This window comes from Toxorhynchites rutilus, chromosome 2, assembly GCF_029784135.1.
Source record: "Toxorhynchites rutilus septentrionalis strain SRP chromosome 2, ASM2978413v1, whole genome shotgun sequence".
In the NCBI taxonomy this organism is placed as follows: Eukaryota; Metazoa; Arthropoda; class Insecta; order Diptera; family Culicidae; genus Toxorhynchites; species Toxorhynchites rutilus.
This window is the reverse complement of record NC_073745.1, coordinates 82,492,574-82,513,511: the sequence shown is the minus strand read 5'-3', so window position 1 is coordinate 82,513,511 and position 20,938 is coordinate 82,492,574. Positions and strand designations below refer to the sequence as shown.

The 20,938-nt window shown below is 40.3% G+C and overlaps 1 protein-coding gene across 1 annotated transcript in view; it reads left to right on the top strand.

The window, feature by feature from the left end:
* Nucleotides 1–16,819, top strand: part of LOC129770524 (cationic amino acid transporter 3-like) — a 49,106-nt gene extending 32,287 nt beyond the window's left edge. The window contains exons 2-5 of the mRNA XM_055773420.1: nt 6,925–7,389; nt 14,607–14,867; nt 14,937–15,701; nt 15,768–16,819. Coding sequence (XP_055629395.1) covers nt 7,017–7,389; nt 14,607–14,867; nt 14,937–15,701; nt 15,768–16,258 — 1,890 coding nt within the window. The 5' untranslated portion in view covers nt 6,925–7,016 and the 3' untranslated portion in view covers nt 16,259–16,819. The remainder of the gene's footprint in view (nt 1–6,924; nt 7,390–14,606; nt 14,868–14,936; nt 15,702–15,767) is intronic.
* The last annotated feature ends 4,119 nt before the right edge of the window (nt 16,820–20,938 follow it).

The following is a 20,938-nucleotide window of genomic DNA, read 5'->3' as shown; positions in this document are numbered from 1 at the left end:
GCGCAAATAAATAAATATCAATTATTCTATAATTATAATAAAGAGCATTAATGTCTTCAAGCACACGGTCACTGAAGCTACGATGAACTTAGCAATGTATTTTCATTCCAAGTTCAATGAATTGCAATTGAACTTGTAATTCCTCTCGATCATCTTGGATTATAATGCTGCAGCATTCGAATTAAAATATATTGTAATAATATATGTAGATGACGACAATTCAAAGCTGTTTGCATTCACAATTCAATGACACATTGTAACAGTTGCCACAACTGTTTTCATCATGTTATATTTTCGGATTATTTGTTATTTATATTTAAAATATTTTTGTGTGTTTATAGTTTATATTATTTATATATATATATATATATATATATATATATATATATATATATATATATATATATATATATATATATATATATATATAGTTATTTATTTATTGGATGGGATAATTAGGAATCATTAATAAGGTCACATTTAAATTCGAATACTCACACTCAAACATTCTCAGTGTACCTCCACTAAGTCACAACTGAAAGTATTCTAAGATACTCCAGAAAGTATACTTAAGAGCTTAGATTTCCCATCCCACCTCCCTGGAGCAGGGCGAAAGCTCAATCGTCAAAGTTGTTCGGCCAATGAGTGTCAGTTCACGCAGCGCTTACTTTCGTGGCTCTTAGTTTGGAGAGGGGAATGAGAAGGTCCTATTCAACGTCAGTTAGTCGGAGCAAGATGCACACAAGGGGATGCTTTGGGGAAATTGTCTTCGGCTGAGCTTGAGCTTTGAATCGCGAGATACCCTGCGGTTTATCTGAGGACCATAATGTTCTTCGACCATTTTGCCAAGAACTGTCCGACGTCACGGAAACATTGTCCTTTTTGTCCGCGAGCGTAAATTGTAAGCTTTAATTGTATAACGTGAAGTTTTGTGATTATAATTTGAATGGTTTTCAGTGTGAACATTGTTCCTAACCGTTAAGAAATCGTTCAATTTTAAAAGAGCAATAAGCGACTACATGTACGAATATTGTCTAATTTAGGGACATTTTCTAACTGTGAATAAATTGCTAAAATAGGGAAATTCCTCTTGGCGAAATCCGGCAAACCAAAACGCGTCAGAGATAAGGCTGCGCCGTTACCATTGCGCCTTCAACGGACCCGCTGGAAGCTACCAACCGGCGGCAATCCGCATCCAGAAAACTACAAGGAGTGGGTGAGGAAATTTGTGTCCTCATCGCAGTCCTCAGGTACCCTGTTTTGTCCCTTAGATCTAAGCAAAGTTAAATGTACAAATAAATGTAGATAATATGAAATCTGTAGTCCACCCAGAGTGTTTGTCGTCATTGTTAGATTAGGAGTAAAAGACATGAATATAAATGTAAGCCTGTGATCGTTCATTTATTTTCATTAAGATTTCTCGTTATTCTGTTTCGAGGTAAATGTTCATAGTTTTTTTAAGTGCATTTTTGTTTCCCAGATGGCCGTGCCAGTCTGGGTTGTTGTTGATCATTCCCTGTGATGAGAAAACCCAGTAGTGGTTTCGCCCACTTGATTTGATACAGCTCGACCGTTCTCCAATCCTTACAAAAGGACATAATTTGGGCCTGCGTGTCAGGCCTCTAGCTGGGCAACGGAAATGATAAATTGGTAATCGACAGTCATACAAAGTCATGTTCGTTGTCTTTAGAATCCAAATATTTTGTTTTTGAAAATAATAGATAAAACAGAAATTGCTCTCACGGTAGCAATTCGGATGATATTCTGCGCGTATCGTATTTAAGGAATTTACTTTGAAATTTTTTTTATCCGACCAGATATCTTCGACAAACAACCAGTTTGAACGACTGTTCACATATTCTAGCAGAGGTAAACATCAATTTTGTTTGATTTCATCGATTAATTCGCATTCGAAATTATTTTGTTGTTTGGGGGTGAAATGAGCCACCGCTGAATAACGCCTTACAATGTTATGTTTTCTAAAGCTGATATACTTTATCACGATTTTCGAACTATGACATGGATAGAGATAGATAGACGATTTTCGAACTATGACATGGATAGAGGAAAAAAATGGAACAACATTAAAGTTATCATTCGAGTGACATTTCAGTTTTCTCTTAGTAATTGCTTCAATATCTTCCAATCGATCTGAACTGGAGACGATTAAGGTTCTTATGGATCTAACTAGAACTTGTCAGATAACGTAGCTATCGTGGGATTGGATAAATTAAACATTTGAAACTGACATTCTTGAAGTGAAGAGAACCCTCGTGCAATTGTCGAAACATCCAGAAAAAAGTATTATTGGTTCGTTTTCTTTTAGAAACGACCAGAACGCAACAATCAATGGTGGCCGCTACAAGTACATGATAAACGCTTTTTTGGATCATAATTGAGTTCCCTTTATTTGAAGGAGTTCAGTCGTCATATCTTCGTAGCCAGCATACAAAATAATGATCGTACCAATCATAACCTAAAAGTAAGAATTGAGTGCATCGTGCGATCCTGCAACAGTAATTCGAATTGCAAATCACCAAACAAAGTTTCCGGATGTATTCGGATATTGTTTTCTGAAGAAAATTACCCAACGAAATCATTGGCTACAAGCAGCTGCAAATGCTGAATATATTTACATCAATATTGATTCCAAACAATAAACAATAAACTTGTTGGCTGCCTATTCTCAATTTGTGGTGGTTTGGATAGGGTTGCCAGGGCCCTGGTTTCAATAAGATCTTTTGTGTGACTATTGTGAAGCCTCTGGTTTACGGGGTTTGCCCGGAAAGTTATGAGCCTCATTTTTTGTGACCGACCATACAATGTAGCGAGCGTGGTGGTGCCGGTTCGGAAAGATGGAGCACTATGTCCGCACTCTCCATGAGATCGGAAACAAACGCAAAGGTATCGCTGGAAACTGAATGCTTTTTTCGTTCTTTGCAATTTCCAGACAAACCCTGTATGGCGATAAGTCACACGTTTTCACTGATATTCGATTTCCATCCGCGTTGACTTGAGAAATCTTGAACGAGAATTGTGTCTGAAAATAATCTGATATTATAATGATGAGTTTTGTTAGAAATACTAGGAATTTTATAGTAAAAGGTAAATTCAACGGGGTCGATTAAAAGATCAACCAATGAATAGTTCTGCGATTGAACCCATGAACTTGCTCATAGTAAGAGAATGTAACATTGATAAACATAAAACAAACATGATAACAAAAAACAAATTTTGGGCGGGACGAAGTTTGCCGGGTCAGCTAATAGGTTAAATAAAACTGCATTTTCTCAAAAATCAATAATTTTCCATCAAGTGTACACATTTTATACAGATCAGATTATCGTAACGCACGCGTATGCTAATTATACATGTAATTTCCAGAAAAGCCTCGTGCTGAAATTCTCCCCTCTGGCGCTTCGTCAATTTGCGAGATTACGGCAGTCTACTGAAGAGCTCTACTGAAGTAAAATAATAGTATATGTAGTCCTACGTCTCTCCGATTAGTCCCCAATATTACAATATTACTGTATATTACAATATACAGTGTTCGTTCACATGATGCATTGATTGTTCACTGCATTTGCATTTCGAGTGACAATTTTATGAGCAACTGATTCGCATTGGGTATATGCATTGCGCTACGGCACTGCGTTAGTGGCTATTACTTGACAGCTGTATATACGAGACCTTTTGTTAGAGTCTCAGGCTCTTATTAAAACAATCGTGTACAACTTTTCTCGTTTCAATCCACGTTTTGTCGTATGATTTGTTGCAGAATAACCGCGGGATCTAAATCATTCGTTTATCAACTCTGCTTGTCGAATTCGACAGTGGTCTCTGATATGCTGTTGTTCGCCACCTTTGAGATACTCCAGTAGTCCTTATAAGAAGTTTCATAGAGTTTATAATCCTACGGTGAAACAGTCTCGAAGCCATGTGCGTAGATCCATTCATTCAAGAGTACCGGTACTGTGCGTTACTGACAATAACAATAATAGTTTGTTTAACTGTCAACCGAAAAGGTCTTGGAAGATGCTGACATCCCGATAGATTCCGATATAGATTATGGCCGAGTTTTGTCAACCATCGAGAAACCGTGATCGAATTTTAATCTCGTTTGTCATGGAAATTTTTGGTGTAATTTTTGGTATATACGGCTTTTCTTTGATTTGTGACTCGCGCTGATTGTACCCATCGCTGAGATTGTTGATATCGATTTGAGAGCAATGTTTGAGATCGTATTCACACTCTAGATGAGTCACTAAATAATCAATCGCAATTACGTCTTGATTTTCATATCTATAGTCTGCTTTTTTTTTATTTGTCATGTACCGTTTATAGTTTTTTCTTAACACTCCTATACTCGCGCATTGGTCTGTCAGACCGAGAAATCAATAATTCGTTCATTTCTCAGAAAATATCAACACTAATACTTTGCGATTCTCTCTAGCTTCGTTATTCGTCGTTCGTCATCGTTTAGCGTATCGCATGTGTTGGTACAAAGGGGATGTGTGCCACTTTTTTAACACTTTCGGTCGGACACACCGACGCGAGTATAGGAGTAACTTTTTTGGACAAGTGCCTTTTTTCATATTCTAGAATGTGGTTGAATGAAATGTTAGTGGCGTAGAATTTTTATTGAATATAATGCATAAGATCATTACCGGACTATTCTTATTTGATTTCTGTCCCTTTTGTAAGTGGATTGAACGGATCCATATATTAACTATTCGTCGTTAGATTCATACGTTCAAAATCAAAATATAAATGTTTGACTTTCGTATAGTTATTCACTGAATATAATGGTCATACATATACACACTTGTGAAATAATTTCACTTGTGGAAGAATTGTGAACAGTAAACTATAAACTAATCGGTGGCTTATGGTAATTTTTAATAGTTACAGTTTCGGGGAATTTTTTTTTTATAATGAACAATATTGACAAGAAAACAAGAAAATGAAAAGGAAGTTCCTAGAAATCCTTTTATATCATCTTTTTATGCCCCATCAAAAAAAAGGTATTTATTCTTAGTTTACCAAGAATTCAGAGACAAAGGATATTAGAAATATGCAAACTTTATATTCCAAAAACTTTATCATCTGGTGATTATCTAGAAGGTCGTTATACATTCTTCTCTTCGATAAAAGTCTCGAAAAACACGCAACAACTGCATGAAAAATATGTTTGTTTCGAGCATGCAGTTATGCTATGTTCTGATTCTAATTCCAATGAAACCACAATCGATTAATACATTTTTATGTTATTTTATAGCTCTTTATACTTCCATGAAAAAAAAGAGAAACATTCGAATTTCGTTATTTGTGTTGGAGTATCAAAAATTACTCTGTTTTGAGGAGGCTGAAATAGATGACTATTAAAACATAATAGAAACGAAGAAAACATATTTTTTGGAGTTTTTTTCATTTAATAATACCATCTTCTTCAAATAAATGCCAATAAAGCCTGAAAATACACAATGGCAACTTTATTTCCGTTTCATGTATGTTGGATATTCCTCCTCTCGAACTATCAATCACTTTGATGGCTCCAAATTATGGTTCTATCGAGTCTCTGTAATCTAAACTAATCGAAACATCATATTGTGGAATGGTTATTGAAAATTTCGTCGCATGCACAACAAATATGCATACGAGAATTATTATTGTTCTGACTCAGTTCATCTGTTTTCGCCTAATTCAATGTTCACGCCAAAAATGATATCGAATCAATGATCCTTCAGAATATGTTAATTTGAATTTTATTATTGTGTCAACAAACGTGAAAATAAACACCCACGCACCGAAAGAAGCATGAATCAAAACAAATATGATAGCGGATCGACGAATGACTCGAAACTGTATTATTTTCATGTCTCGCTCCCCACCTTCACGCATGCAACGTGAACAACCTTGAATTATGAATGAACTATGGGAAGTTGAAATCGAAAAAAGATAACACAAAACAGGTGATGACCGACCTTGGCTGATGAAAACAAATACAGTCCGTACCGTGTTGTTAATGGCAGCAGCAGCAGCGGTAGCGATGCATCGAGTGCCCAGATGAATGGGTGAGATTACTCTTAAGTTCAAGTCATACGACGGTGCAACAATCTGTCAGCCTTCACCAATAGCAGCGTGGGGAAAAATGTGATGCATTTTTCAAGACCCACCGGGGTGAAGATACGATTTCATTAACATTTCTTCAATCGAAGTCTTTCACCTCAACAGCGCAACAGCGCCCGACTAGTTGGAATTTGGCGCTCCCCATGATGGATCTATAGTTTTATTCAACGATGTTAGCAAAAGCATTGTGATGCCACAATTTAACTATGCAGCTCTGCAGTAATTTTCCACTCTATATTGTTGACGCTTAGGAATTTCAGATGCGGCGAGCGAACAAACCCCAAATGAAGCGGGAAATTCCACTCTCTTTTTGACACATACAACTGGTCTCTTGCACAAGCCAATCGTAGAAAAGTGGTAGTCAACAATGTCGTTGGCCAAAGTGCGATGCGTCATTGAAATTGTCCTAGCCGAGGGCCAAAGTGCTCCGGACGCCGACTATAGGCTCAATTAGATTCGAATAATCACATTTACGTTTGTCATTCAACAGCCGATTTTTAGGTTTGAGGTGTTTTTCGTGAAACATGTAATGATGTTTCAAGCGAAGAACATAAGGGTTTTCCCAGACCGCAAAAATAACCGGGAAGAATTAATAACCACCAACAAAATTACGAATATGAACATTGACGTTCTTAACCTAGATAAAGGAACTCAGACATTCGTACCACTTCAGCAACCTTTCGAACGATCATCAGCTACGTCTCATTGAGTCTCCGAGTGAATGTAAAATTTATTACCGAGTAGTTCTACATACGCGCTGCAATAATCTCTACCTCCTTTATTTGTAATTCACAGCGCGAACCGCGAACCGCAAAATCCCCGTCGAACAACCAGCTGTGGCCCATTACATTACCATAATATAAACAGCTGTCCGCGAGCGGATCATCATGCGCCGAGGCAACGGGTTGGATCGCTTTTGGAATGCACTCACGCGCAAAAAACGCAACGAAGACGACGGAAGTGATTCCCAGCTGGCACGTGTCCTTACGGTGGTAGACCTGGTCGGCCTCGGGGTGGGAAGCACCCTTGGTCTCGGGGTGTACGTGCTGGCCGGATCGGTGGCCTACGAGCAGGCTGGTCCTGCGGTGGTAATATCGTTTCTGGTAGCAGCCGTGGCGTCCGCGATTGCGGCTCTCTGCTACGCGGAGTTTGCCGCTCGAGTCCCGAAAGCTGGATCTGCCTACATCTATAGCTATGTCAGTATCGGCGAGTTTGCTGCCTTCACCATTGGATGGAATTTGATCTTGGAGTATGTGATCGGTGAGTACGAGGGGGAATATTGGTGCGAAGGTGAACGGATGATGATAATGATGAGAGATGCTACTGAACAGTATGGCGATTGAAATTTAATAGTTGCTTGCCGTGTGCGAATGACAATGAGACAGCAAGTTTCCTTACGCGTATTGCTGTTGAAGTCTTTCGTTTTGGCCGGTTCGGTTGCGATGACCGTGTTCTACTAACCATGCGGGGGTGAAGTAGCTTTCACAATCATTTGCGTTTCCTATTCGCGGAATATAGCGAATTCAGCACGATGTATTTTAATGATCTTGCTTCGAACTGTAGCTTGGCTTCATTTGCATTCCAAGTACTCGCCTCAGAAAAGACATAACAATGTATATTCTAATATCTGTTCTAATTTACAGTCTACAATTTACAGTACGAATGTGTGCTTCGTTGATTCCAGCATTTAGTTTCGTTGTCCCTCCTTCGTTTAGTTAACTGATGAGACTCACTTAGCGTTAGCGCACGAGACATATTAATTCTTTTTCATAATTATTACGTAAATATTTCTTCGAATACTCCTCATCATATCATGTGCATTGTGTTGATTAGGATTGGATGATCTTGATTCGATATTTAGAAGATCGATAATTTCTAATTCTAATCGCGGAAATCTATTTTTTTTCCTTAAATTTTTTCGATCTTAGGGAAAACTTATTGTTGATTTGTTTTTCAGTGCAGGGGAAATTAGGGTAAAACAGACATTCGTTGCTCAAAAGCTTTGTTTGTAAATTTCAAATCCATTGAGGGTAAAACTGACAGCTGGTTTGTATTTCACTGTCAGGAAAAATGCGTCCTTTTTTTGACGTAGGACTACGTCTAACCGGAAGAGCGTTGGCAGAATACATACCATCTTCGGCAGAAAAATTGCTTTTTCGTGTGCTGAAGGGTGAAATGAACAAATAAAAGCACATTTTTCAACAGTTTTAAAATGTTTGTATGTAAAAAAACAGGAAGAGGGTTGTATCTGTGGTATAACCAGAAGGTTGACGTAGGACCATCGATGGTTTAGGCACAAGGTTTTGAGTGTCAACACCTCTTTGTCGACTGAACGAAGTTACATGATTATTACTTCATTCGAACGATAAAATGTCTACGAATTATATGCCTTGCAAGCAACCAATTATAGGGTCGAATGAATTGAAGAAGTTTTAAGTATCTCTATATCAAGACAACAACAACAACAAATTTTTGAAATCACAGAAATCTGTAAATATTGGTACCTGCTTGAAATTCCATCACAGTCATGATTGATATGCAGGTGATGCAAGACACGGCTAGCAAAGCAAGATTGAGAATAGTAGAGGGAATTAAGGCCCCTCTTCTCGGTAGCAGCGGCAGATAATTTGTCAGCATTTGTTACGCATGTTTGTGTGACGGCTGTCTTCAATGCTTCAAGCCTTTTCGATGCTGGTGCTATTCTGGTCCCCTTCTTAGTGGTACTATTCCTCTTTCCGGTGGATTTTCTTTTGGCCTTAGGGGGCCAAAGCCGACGCACCGATGCCGTTTGTGTGCACAAACAGGCTCTTGGAGACACCGTTCATCAGTGCTGCCATGTGAACGAAGTTAGTTTCACCACAACATCGATAAGATGCTCCAACTGCTGCGTAATTATAACTGTGTGGGTTCCCTAACGGGCACTCGTTTATATACATATTTGTGTGATTCCAATAGCCTGTTTTTAAAGCTATTGAAACAAGGTTTTGGATCAATAAGTAACAAACATACCGCGCGTAGACATTTTATATTTTTAATGAAGTGTTTATCATACCATAACACTCAAAAACTTGACACTCAAAATCTTGTTGCTTCGTAACGCTCTCGTTTTGGAAACTTTGAACTTACACCCAGTATAGAAATGAAAGACGTAGTCTTACGTCAGATAGAAATGGCATACCATGCATGAGATCAGGCACAGAAATGTAATTTCCAGGGGAACATGAGTGCTCCAAATTATTCAAATCAAAATATCAATTGAGGGCGGACGAAGTTCGCCGGGTCGGCTAGTATAGAATAAGTAGATAAATTAGAGAAAGGCTTTTGATTTTAGAAACATCGATTCTTTGGTACCGATTTAATCAGTGAATCGATTCCTACCCCGTTCAGAAAATCGATTCGTCAAGATTGATCTATAGAGATCGCCCAATTCTAGTCCATACTACTCGCTGCGCAACTCTTCGTCTAATCCAGGGTGCTTCTTTAATGCTGATATCAAAATACATGAACTCATTATCCATCATTATCCATTTCGATTTGGATTTTGATGTAGAACTACGTCTTTCAGGAAGGGTGCCAATCAGAAAACAGGTCTCGTTTTGTGAAATAAAGTTAACGGCGATAACTATTTTAATTGCGAGCGAATTCTAATGATTTGCATACCAATCGGATTTGAAACTCTCTAAGTTTTGATATGATATACATTACAATTCCCTAATCCATAAACAGTTTAAATTAATGAAAACTGAAAGCATTTCCATTTTCTCATACATTTGTTCTGCCGATGTGTGTGCTTACCTTTCTGTACCGTCAAGCACGAGCAACTAATACATTCTTTCAACTTATTTGGTATAAATAAGCCGTCCGCGATTTGCAATCACACCTCTCCTCGTTTGGTGGTCATCGAAGCAACATTGTTGCCGGCGAGCGTCGAACGAAAATGAATCGTCCGTCTCTAAACAGGTGAAGGAGGAGTATACTTTAGAGTTCTTTTCACAAGGGCCTTTCTCAGGGCCAGAGGCAAGTGAACTGAAGAAGTTTAGGGCCTCCTAAAACCAAATATGGAACGGAATGGAAATCACAGTCGCGAGCGAGATAGTAAACACAGCACAATGAGCGGACATCATTTATTTCTAATACTGATTTGACACACATATAACAGGTGTTCAATAAAATATGAGAATGATTTCAATACCCTTCTGTAAAATTGCTCTCTGGGCTCCCTAGAAACGGGTTGCTCGTTTTGTTTTTCGCTCGGGTGATGTCAGTACGATCAAAGATGCCGTCGAATGAACAAGCAGTCCGCGTGCGCGTTGTACGGTTCTTCAAAACGCGTGAACGTCAAGAGAAAAAGTTTACAGTTGACCACTTTCGGGACGAAAATGTGCCGGTGAGCACTGCTTACCTATGTTGGCATCCCGTAACGTCGAGCGGAAGACCGGTAGTGGCCGTCCGGCGAAGATCATGACGAAAAAGAAGAAGAAATCTCTGAAAAAGCTGTTCGATAACAAGGACGGTACGAGTTTGCGTGACGCCGGCCAAAAATTTCGCTGCTCTCATTCCTACATCCACAGAACCTTGAAACAGGAGGGCATCGGCTGTCGGACCGTGAAATCTCAGTACTGGTGGATGACGAAGAATTCTCGCGAGACGTCGTTCGTGCTGGACGACGAGAGTTATTTTCCGCTATCAAAGTCCCACATTCCTGGAAATGGCTGGTACTATACCATAAGGCGTCTACACCACCCGGGGTGAAGTACGAATACAAGCATACGTTTGAGAAAAAAGTTATGCTGTATACTGCAATCTCTGACAAAGGGATTTCAAAGCCCCGGTTTACCAAGCCGGGCGAACTTGCCATCAACCAGAAGGTGTACCAGGGCCTGGAGAAGATTCTGGTTCCGTGCTCAGAGGAGCATCATTCTAATGAGAAGTACGTTTTCTGGCCGGACAAGGCGTCTTCCTATAACTCCTCGAGGAAAAAATAGATACCGTATGTACCCAAGGAACGGAACCCGACCAACTTGCCCCAGTACCGTCCGGTCGAGGCTTCCTCAGTGCCCTGGTGTACAATAATAATTGACGGGCCACGGACACCAAGCAGCTGACCACGAGGATTCGGAATCCCATTCGGAAGATGGAATACTGAATTTAATAAAAAATGAACTGAATTGCTTTTAAAAAAATACTGAATGAGACTACTGATCTCGTTCGAGAAATTAAATATCTTGGCGTAATTATTGATGACAAACTCAAGTTCAATACTCACATTGACAATGTCATCAAGAAAATTGCCAAAACGTTTGGAATCTTATGTCCATTGAAAAACTATTTGACCATTCATAGCAAAATACTACTGTACAAATCAATCAATCACTAACAAGTTTTTTCAAAAATTTCGATGCATTCTAAAATAATATCCGAAGTGATGATTGATTGAATAGAATAGTTCCGTAGTTCTACGACGCGGTCGTGTCCTAGACACAACCCCTTACATTTTTTCATACGCACAAAAACGTATGAACACTTTGAATAATGAAGTATTTGTTCCAAACTGATTAAAGGGTGTGTCACATCAAATTGCATCACGGAAAAAACGCTGTAGAAATTCGCCCAGTAGGCCGATCCTTTTGAAAATTTTAGACAGTAAAATAAAAACTATTAAACAACTTTTGGCATTTTCCATTTTTCATACTTCGAGCCCAAGCCCGTATGCTCGTACCTTCCTCTTTACCCCGTCCATAAGGTTCTGTACAACGTCAGGTTGTAGTTTTTTTTTAACAGAAATCCATTTTCTTTTGAAGTCCGCCTCCGATTTGACAACTTTTGGGTCCAAGCCCGTATGCTCGTACCTTCCTCTTTACCCCGTCCATAAGGTTCTGTACAACGTCAGGTTGTAGTTTTTTTTTAACAGAAATCCATTTTCTTTTGAAGTCCGCCTCCGATTTGACAACTTTTGGGTTCTTCCGGAGGGCCTGCTTCATAATCGCCCAATATTTCTCTATTGGGCGAAGCTCCGGCGCGTTGGGCGGGTTCATTTCCTTTGGCACGAAGGTGACCCCGTTGGCTTCGTACCACTCCAACACGTCCTTTGAATAGTGGCACGAAGCGAGATCCAGCCAGAAGATGGTCGGGTCCTCGTGCAGCTTCAATAGTGGTAGTAAGCGCTTCTGTAGGCACTCCTTAAGGTAAACCTGCCCGTTTACCGTGCCGGTCATCACGAAGGGGGCGCTCCGCTTTCCGCAAGAGCAGATCGCTTGCCACACCATGTACTTTTTGGCAAACTTGGATAGTTTCTGTATGCGAATCTCCTCCGGAACGCTGAATTTGTCCTCTGCGGAGAAGAACAACAGGCCCGGCAGCTGACGAAAGTCCGCTTTGACATAGGTTTCGTCGTACATTACCAGGCAATGCGGCTTCGTCAGCATTTCGGTGTACAGCTTCCGGGCTCGCGTCTTCCCCACCATGTTTTGCCTTTCGTCGCGGTTAGGAGCCTTCTGAACCTTGTATGTACGCAGGCCCTCCCACTGCTTGGTCCGCTGGACGAATGAACTTGACAAATTCAGCTTATTGGCGACATCCCGGACCGAACTTCTCGGATCACGTCTAAACTGCTTAACTACGCGCTTGTGATCTTTTTCACTGACGGAGCATCCATTTTTGCCGTTCTTCACCTTCCGGTCGATGGTTAGGTTCTCGAAGTATCGTTTTAGTACTCTGCTGACAGTGGATTGGACGATTCCCAGCATCTTACCGATGTCCCGATGTGACAACTCCGGATTCTCGAAAGGAGTGCACAGGATTAATTCACGACGCTCTTTTTCGTTCGACGACATTTTTTTCAAATTTACGAAAAATTGACAGTGAAGCATGGCCAACTTGATCTATACACTCTTATCTGATTTTAAAGCGAAAGCTGAAGATATAATTCCTAAAAATTAAATTTCTACAGCGTTTTTTCCGTGATGCAATTTGATGTGACACACCCTTTATTCGGCGGTATTGGAAGATATCAAGTCGAATAAATTGAATTTCACGAGAAATTCCTTAAATTCGCAGAAAACTATGGTCAAATGGCTACCAAGAGAGCAATTTCTGTTTCTATTTGAAATTTGTGACAGGTCACTTGTTTGTTCGGGTTGTTTGAGGCTTTGTCTCCTCCCACGGCATAAATGAATAAATTGGGAAAAAAGGTTGAACACCCTCATGCAGAGAGCTAGACAGAAAATATATATGAAAATATATTTGTGATCGAATAAAAACCCTAAAAATAGTGAAATAATAAATTATAATTCAATTTAAAAAAAGGTATCTAGAGATATATTAAAAAGACGGCATTAAGGTACATTAGGATGTATGGAAAAAATTTCATCATCGAACCGACCATGTACATTTTGTTTATTGGCCCAAAAAATGACCTGTGCAAAGGTTCAGCTCAATCGGACATGGTTTAGGGGTGCCTCAAAACGCTCAAAGTTTTGATTTTTTCATCCTCGAAAATCTTCCAATATACGTGTGTAGTGCAGTGTACAGAAAATAGAAATTATATGAGCAGTGTTTCAATGGATTCTTATGTTCATCTATTAGGAAACACTAAGTTATAAGACACTATCGTGACAGACATGTTTGGACTCTACAAAGAATGTGATTCAAATGTAGATTTAGCCTATAGCACATAATACTGATAATTGTATTATCTTAATCGAGCGATGTATGAAAGCTGTATGGAACTACGTCTGTTATGCGGACAAACAGTGATATTTCGAAAAGGTTTTTTTTTCAGAATTGCTCAAATGTTTGTTTGCATGTTGAACAAACGTATTACATTGCGTAGAATGCAAAACGGCGAAGAAGTCGATTTTGTTCATTTTGTCGCTTACGTCTCCTATACAAACATGGGCAGTCAAAGCTACTTCCTACTTCAATGCATCTCATTGCTTCAAAATGGAGCAGAACGATCGGTCTGGACCCTGCTTTAAGATTTTCTATATCCTCGCTACATCACGCTTATTGCAATGATTTCAATGTTACCCCCAAGCTTATCGGCCATTGGACGTTCTATGCGTGTGAAATAAACATTACACAGACACCTGACTATAGGAAGTGCTGGGAAACGCATTATGACTCGTCAACGAAATATCCAACATTAGGTTTGAAAAAAAAGATTAATTGAATCGAATCGAAAGGTGAAAATGCCATACCATTCATATAGCAATCTTCTTCAATTCCTCTAATTGGAAAAAAGTACAATTGTTCAAAACAACTGGCTCAGGCGTGAGTTTTGTTGGAAAAGGTCATGTCATTTGAAACAGCAGTACCTAAAAATGTTTATTTTCGCCATTTTTCAAGCATGATGTAAACTCGTATCGTATTAAATACAATTCGGTTTGAACTGAATTGATTGAATCACGAATAATGTGTAAATAAATATTCATTATACATTTTAACAACGAATATATCGACGTGAATTTTTTTCACAGGAACATCAAGTGTGGCCCGCGGCATGAGTGGCTACATAGATGCCCTGACGGGCAACAAAATGAGCAACGCGCTTCGGGAGACGATGGGAATGAACGTGGAATTCCTGTCGGATTATCCGGACTTCTTTTCCTTCGTCGCGGTTTTGATCCTGGCGGGATTGCTGGCGTACGGTGTCAAGGAATCGACCCTGCTGAACAACATCTTCACCGGAGTGAATCTTTGCGTTATCGCCATCGTGCTGGTCGCCGGGGGCATAAACAGTGCGTAGTTTTATAGCATCAATTTTATTTATTTATCCTATTCAAAGATCATTATTTGTCAATCCTCAGGTGATCCCGCAAACTGGAGAATTCAACCAGAAGACATTCCGGAGGGTATCGAAGCTGGAGTGGGAGGTTTCGCACCGTATGGATTCGCTGGTATAATGGCTGGAGCAGCGAAATGTTTCTACGGTTTCGTTGGGTTTGACTGCATAGCCACAACCGGAGAGGAAGCGAAAAACCCTAGCCGTAACATTCCGCTAGCGATTGTGATCTCGTTGATCATTATTTTCCTCGCTTACTTTGGAATCTCCACTGTGTTGACCATGGCTCTACCGTACTATCTGCAGAATCCGGAAGCACCTTTCCCCCATCTTTTCGAGCAGTTGGAATGGCACGAAATTAAATGGATCGTTTCGATTGGTGCTATATTTGCCCTCTGTACTAGTCTTCTCGGTGCCATGTTTCCACTGCCACGTGTTCTCTATGCGATGTCCTCCGACGGTATCATTTATAAAAAGCTCCGAACGGTTCATCCGAAAACTCAAACTCCTGTTATGTCTACACTTCTGGCCGGACTGCTGGCAGCAACGATGGCCTTACTCTTCAACCTTCAACAGTTGATTGACATGATGTCGATTGGGACGCTTCTGGCTTACACGATTGTAGCAGTAAGCGTTCTCGTGCTGAGATACGAGGACCAAACCCTCCTGGAATCCGCTGAATACAGTGTAACCATACCGAATCTGTTCAAGCAATTGTTCAACACTTCGAGACAAACGAATCCCTCGCTAGTATCGTCCAGTATTGTTAAAATAGGTGTCTGTATATTCGGTAAGTTCAATCAAAGATTTGTGACCCTGAATGCACCTTTTAAGCTTTATTTTTATTTCATTCCAGCAATCTTAGTTTGCGCAACTTGTGGTATTTTAGTGTTTGCTACAGACAGTGTAGCAAACCAATATCCAGGGGTCATAGTCGCTCTCAGTATCTTGGGTGGAATCATGCTCCTTTTGATTATTATCACTGCCTGTCAGCCGACCGATAAAACAGAGCTCACCTTTAAAGTTCCTCTCGTTCCATTACTGCCAATGTTGAGTGTGTTCTTCAATTTATATTTGATGTTCCAACTGGACGCCGGAACGTGGATACGGTTCAGCATTTGGCTGGTGATCGGATATTTCATCTATTTCACCTACGGCATCCGTCATTCGGTTGAAGGGTCACTTGCTAAGCAGCAATCGTCTCCCATGGTCAACGGTAATCATCGAACGAGCGCGAACGGCATCGACAACATTGGGTTCGACGCAAGTCACGATAGAATCGTTACGATGGTTCAAACCGATCTGCCGCAGAAGGGTTCGAAAAATTCGTACACACTCAACCAGTAAAAGGGTCCTCGCTGGAACTCTGAATCCCCGTGAGATATTTAGCAAATAAGTACAAATACTAAAAGAAAGGCCGTGAGTGCAACGCAATAAGCTATACGTTTACTGTCAGAACAACCATCACAAGGGGCATTGAATCTGCTCTCTCGAATTTTAAAATGTGCTTTAGAAGAAGGCATCGTTGCAGAGCTGATAGGCCACGTTGTTCCAGGTGTTTTAGCTGTAAGACTAATTCATAGTATTAGACCAACGAGAAGGTTTAGTGATATTGTAATGTCTATGGCATTTTTTACAAATGCAGAAACGTATGGATTTTATTAAAACAAACAGGTTCATCAAGCGTATTGGTGAATCAAAGTAATGCTTGTGATAGAAGAGTTTATAATTATTTTAAACGGTTGAAACAAAGCAAAAAATGAGCAACACTATTTTAACATAGAAAAAATGTCACCGACAAAAGAAGGTAAGCTTATTTTTATTGCGTAGCTGATGTACATAACTGTTAAGCATTTTGTGTAAAAACGTGTTATACATGATAAATATTAACAACACAATAAATCATGATTAGCGTTGAAGGTTTCTCAGCTTATCACAGTCCAAAAATCGGCGCGATGTTTCATATGATTACGGAACGAATGCGACGTCAGGCCTTCAAAGGTCGCGATAATTTCTTATCGTAATTCGGCAATTGAATCGAAAGAGCCATTGAAGATAAAACTCTAAAGCTGGGAAGATAAACAGTACAGTCTCTGCTTATCGGCAGTATGTTGACAACCTGAAATCAAAAGCGGTGTAAGCTGAAAATCATCTATTGGTCACTGAGTCTGTACCCGATTCCAGATGGTGTGAAAATCGGGAATCAACTACAAGAAAGGACCACTTGGAGAAGAATATTATTATAGCTTGCTGAAGACGAGTACAAGTTAAGATTGTGTTTAAATTGCTCAAAAAACACATCAAATTCTGAAGAATGAAGAAACGCTTATCCAAAGTACAATGATGAGCAATGATGCAATGATGGGATTTTCAATCTTTTCGTTACTCTAGTCAATGCTACGTAAATATAGATAATTAGAAGACCATTTTATCATTTGAGCATCGTTGATTTATTTTTTATAAGTATCAAAAAATGACTTTTGTTCCTAAATGGACAATTTTAGGGTATTTTTTTTTATAAATTCGTTTATTTTTACAGGCTCAGTTACATAAGTTTAAAGGAGCCGAAATCTTAAATATATTCATAAAACTATATATATGAACAATTTTCTTAAATCTATGGTTAGTAATGTGGGAAACCAATTACTCGCGGTGGACTCGAGATTAGAAGGGTGACATATTTTTTTCAGGAAAAGGATGGGGTATAAGGAAATTATTACAATGTTGATAATCACACACACTCAATTCTTAAATCTATTCGTACATCTATTGTGAATTTACATTTCATTCTCCTGTTTATAGCAAGCGGACCAATTACTCACAAAGGAAGAAATGGAGGGTATAAGGATATAAGGATAATCACACACGAACATCGATAGATTTAAGGAAAACATATATTTGGGACATGTAATCAAGGTCTAACCGAGCCAACACATCTCTCACCGGCACATTGGGCTGCCTTCCTCTAGCCCGAAGGGAGTTCTCTAAATTCGATCTGGCAACAAGATACACCTCACACGACCAAACAACGTGTTCGATGTCGTGGTAACCTCGGCCACAAACGCAGATATTGCTGCCGGCCAGATTGAAACGAAAGAGTAGCGCGTCTAACGAACAGTGATTGGACATGAGTCGGGAGAAGGTGCGAATAAAGTCCCGACTCAAGTCCAGACTTTTGAACCACGGATTGAGGCTAACCTTAGGGATAATCGAGTGAAGCCACCGGCCCAATTCATCTTCGTTCCATTTGCGTTGCCAGTTAGCGATGGTATTTTTACGGACTAAAGAGTAAAATTCACTGAAGGCGATTTGACGCTGATAAATATCGCCTTCAATCGCACCTACCTTTGCTAATGAGTCAGCCCTCTCATTACCCGGAATTGAGCAATGAGAAGGGACCCACACAAAGGTAATGACATAACAGCGTCTGGATAAAGCACTCAAAATTTCTCGTATTCTCTCAAGGAAGTACGGCGAGTGCTTTTCCGGCCTCACTGAACGGATAGCTTCGACGGAGCTAAGACTATCCGTTACAATGTAATAGTGTTCAACAGGTCGTGAGGCGACGCTGTCCAGCGCCCAGTGTATCGCTGCCAATTCAGCAATATACACTGAGCAAGGAAACTGAAGACTATGGGAGGTGCTGAAAATTTTGTTGAACACTCCAAATGCTGTGAACTCGTTTATAGTGGACCCATCAGTAAAGTACATATTATCACAACTGATACCCCCATACTTTGCATCGAAGATCGTTGGAGCGATCCTCGATCGTTGGTAATCTGAATATTCATGGATATCTTGCTTCATGGACAGATCAAAATGCACAGAGGAATTGATGTAGTAAGGAAAACAAACACGGTTGGGAATATACGAAGAAGGATCAACCTGCATGGAGATGAATTCATGATATGAGCTCATGAATCCTGAATGAAAATTTAGCTCGATCAGCTGCTCAAAATTTCCGATCACCAATGGGTTCATAACCTTACACCGGATGAGGAACCGAAGAGATAATAAATTGAAGCGATCTTTTAGTGGGAGTACGCCTGCCAAAACTCGAGGCTCATGGTATGCGTTGAGGGCATACATCCCAACGCAATACGGAGACAAAGATACTGAATTCGCTCGAGTTTAATGAGGTGTGTTTTGGCAGCTGATTGAAAACAGAAACTGCCATACTCCATCACTGAGAGAATAGTTGTTCGATACAACATTATAAGATCTTCGGGATGGGCTCCCCACCAGGTGCCGGTAATTGTACGGAGAAAGTTTATTCTTTGTTGGCATTTTTTACTCAGATACCTAATATGGGCCCCCCAAGTACATTTGGAGTCGAACCAAACCCCAAGATACTTGAATGACATAGCGTGAGTGATCGGTTTACCCAAAAGTTGAAGCTTTGGTTTTGCTGGTCTATGCTTCCTAGAAAAAACCACCATCTCTGTTTTCTCCGTGGAGAATTCGATCCCTAGCCCAATGGCCCAGGTTGAAAAATTGTTCAAAGTATCTTGTAAGGGTTCTTGTAGGTCGGATGAAATAAATACGGTATTGGTATTCGGCAGAGTGGTATCCGGAGAGGTGCAGATGCTTTGTTGAATTACTGCAGGAATCCCTGTACCTTGGCCTTCGAAATTATTGATAACCCAGGTCTCCAATTTCCAAAATGTGAAAAACATTAATCAAGAATGCTACAATCTGTTTGTTCATTGTGTATTCAGAGACAGACTGTCGCTCGGTTTGTATCGTCGTTCCTGATTACAAATTAGGATATTTACCAGAAATATCGTAACCTTACATCGAAGATGGGAGAAACCCGGTACCTCGAATGACTTTGGAAAGAGATTGAGCCGTTGATAACCAACCGAGGCAGAAATCTTTATATCAACGCGTTGCATTTCCTTTCACCAAGTAAGTAAAATTACCCTCAACGACCAAACGATTTCCCCCCGGCAGCGAAATTGAAAATATCTGCCAGGCCCACAATACAATACAGGTTGCATTTCCTCTCAATAATGCCTCCTGATAAAATGCGAAAAAATCATTACTAGACACTATTTTCGCTCACGATATTTTAACCACTTGTAGAAAACTCTATGTGCACCCGTGGCCGAGTGGTTAGCGTCTCACATTATCATGCCGGGTGTTCGGGTTCGATTCCCGTTCTGGTCGGAGGGATTTTTCGTCAAAGAAATTTCCTTCGACTTGCACTGTGGTCACACGTATTCTAGAGCTTGTCCCTCGGAATACATTCAAGGCGTGTTATTTGGCTGAAGAAATCTCAACTTAGTATTACTAAATGACGCTAGTTAATGCATACGTTGAGACGGAAAAAGTTCCACAGGGAACGTGAACGCCATTCAAGAAGAAGAAAACTCGTTACACTTTTACATTTTTATTTATTTATAATGATACTACATCCCATTGAGAGATTAGATCTTCTTCACAATTTTTCGCCAATACTCCCGATTCATGGCTGCAGTTCTCCAACTCCCGGCTGCACCGATTCTTGCCAAGTCCTGCTCCACCTGGTCCAACCACCTCGCTCGCTGGGCTCCTCTCCTTCTTGTTCCTACCGGATTCGATACGAACACCATATTTGCAGGGCTGCTGTCCGGCAATCTTGCAACATGCCCTGCCCATCGCACTCGTCCAGCCTTGGCGACTTTCTGAATGCTAGGTTCGCCGTACAGTTGCGCCAGTTCGTGGTACATTCTCCTTCTCCATACTCCGCTTTCCTGTACACAGCCGTATATTGTTCTGAGCACTCGGCGTTCGAAAACTTCAAGCGCTTGTGAGTCCTCTTCAAGCATCGTCCATGCTTCGTGCCCATAGAGAACAACCGGTCGAATTAGGGATTTGTACATGGTACACTTCGTACGGGGTCGGAGTTTGTTGGACCTGAAGGATTTGCGGACCCCATAATAGGCACGACTTCCATTGACAATGCGTCTTCGAATTTCACGGCTGTTGTTGTTGTCAGTTGTTATCAACGAGCCAAGGTAGACAAATTCCTCTACCACCTCGAGC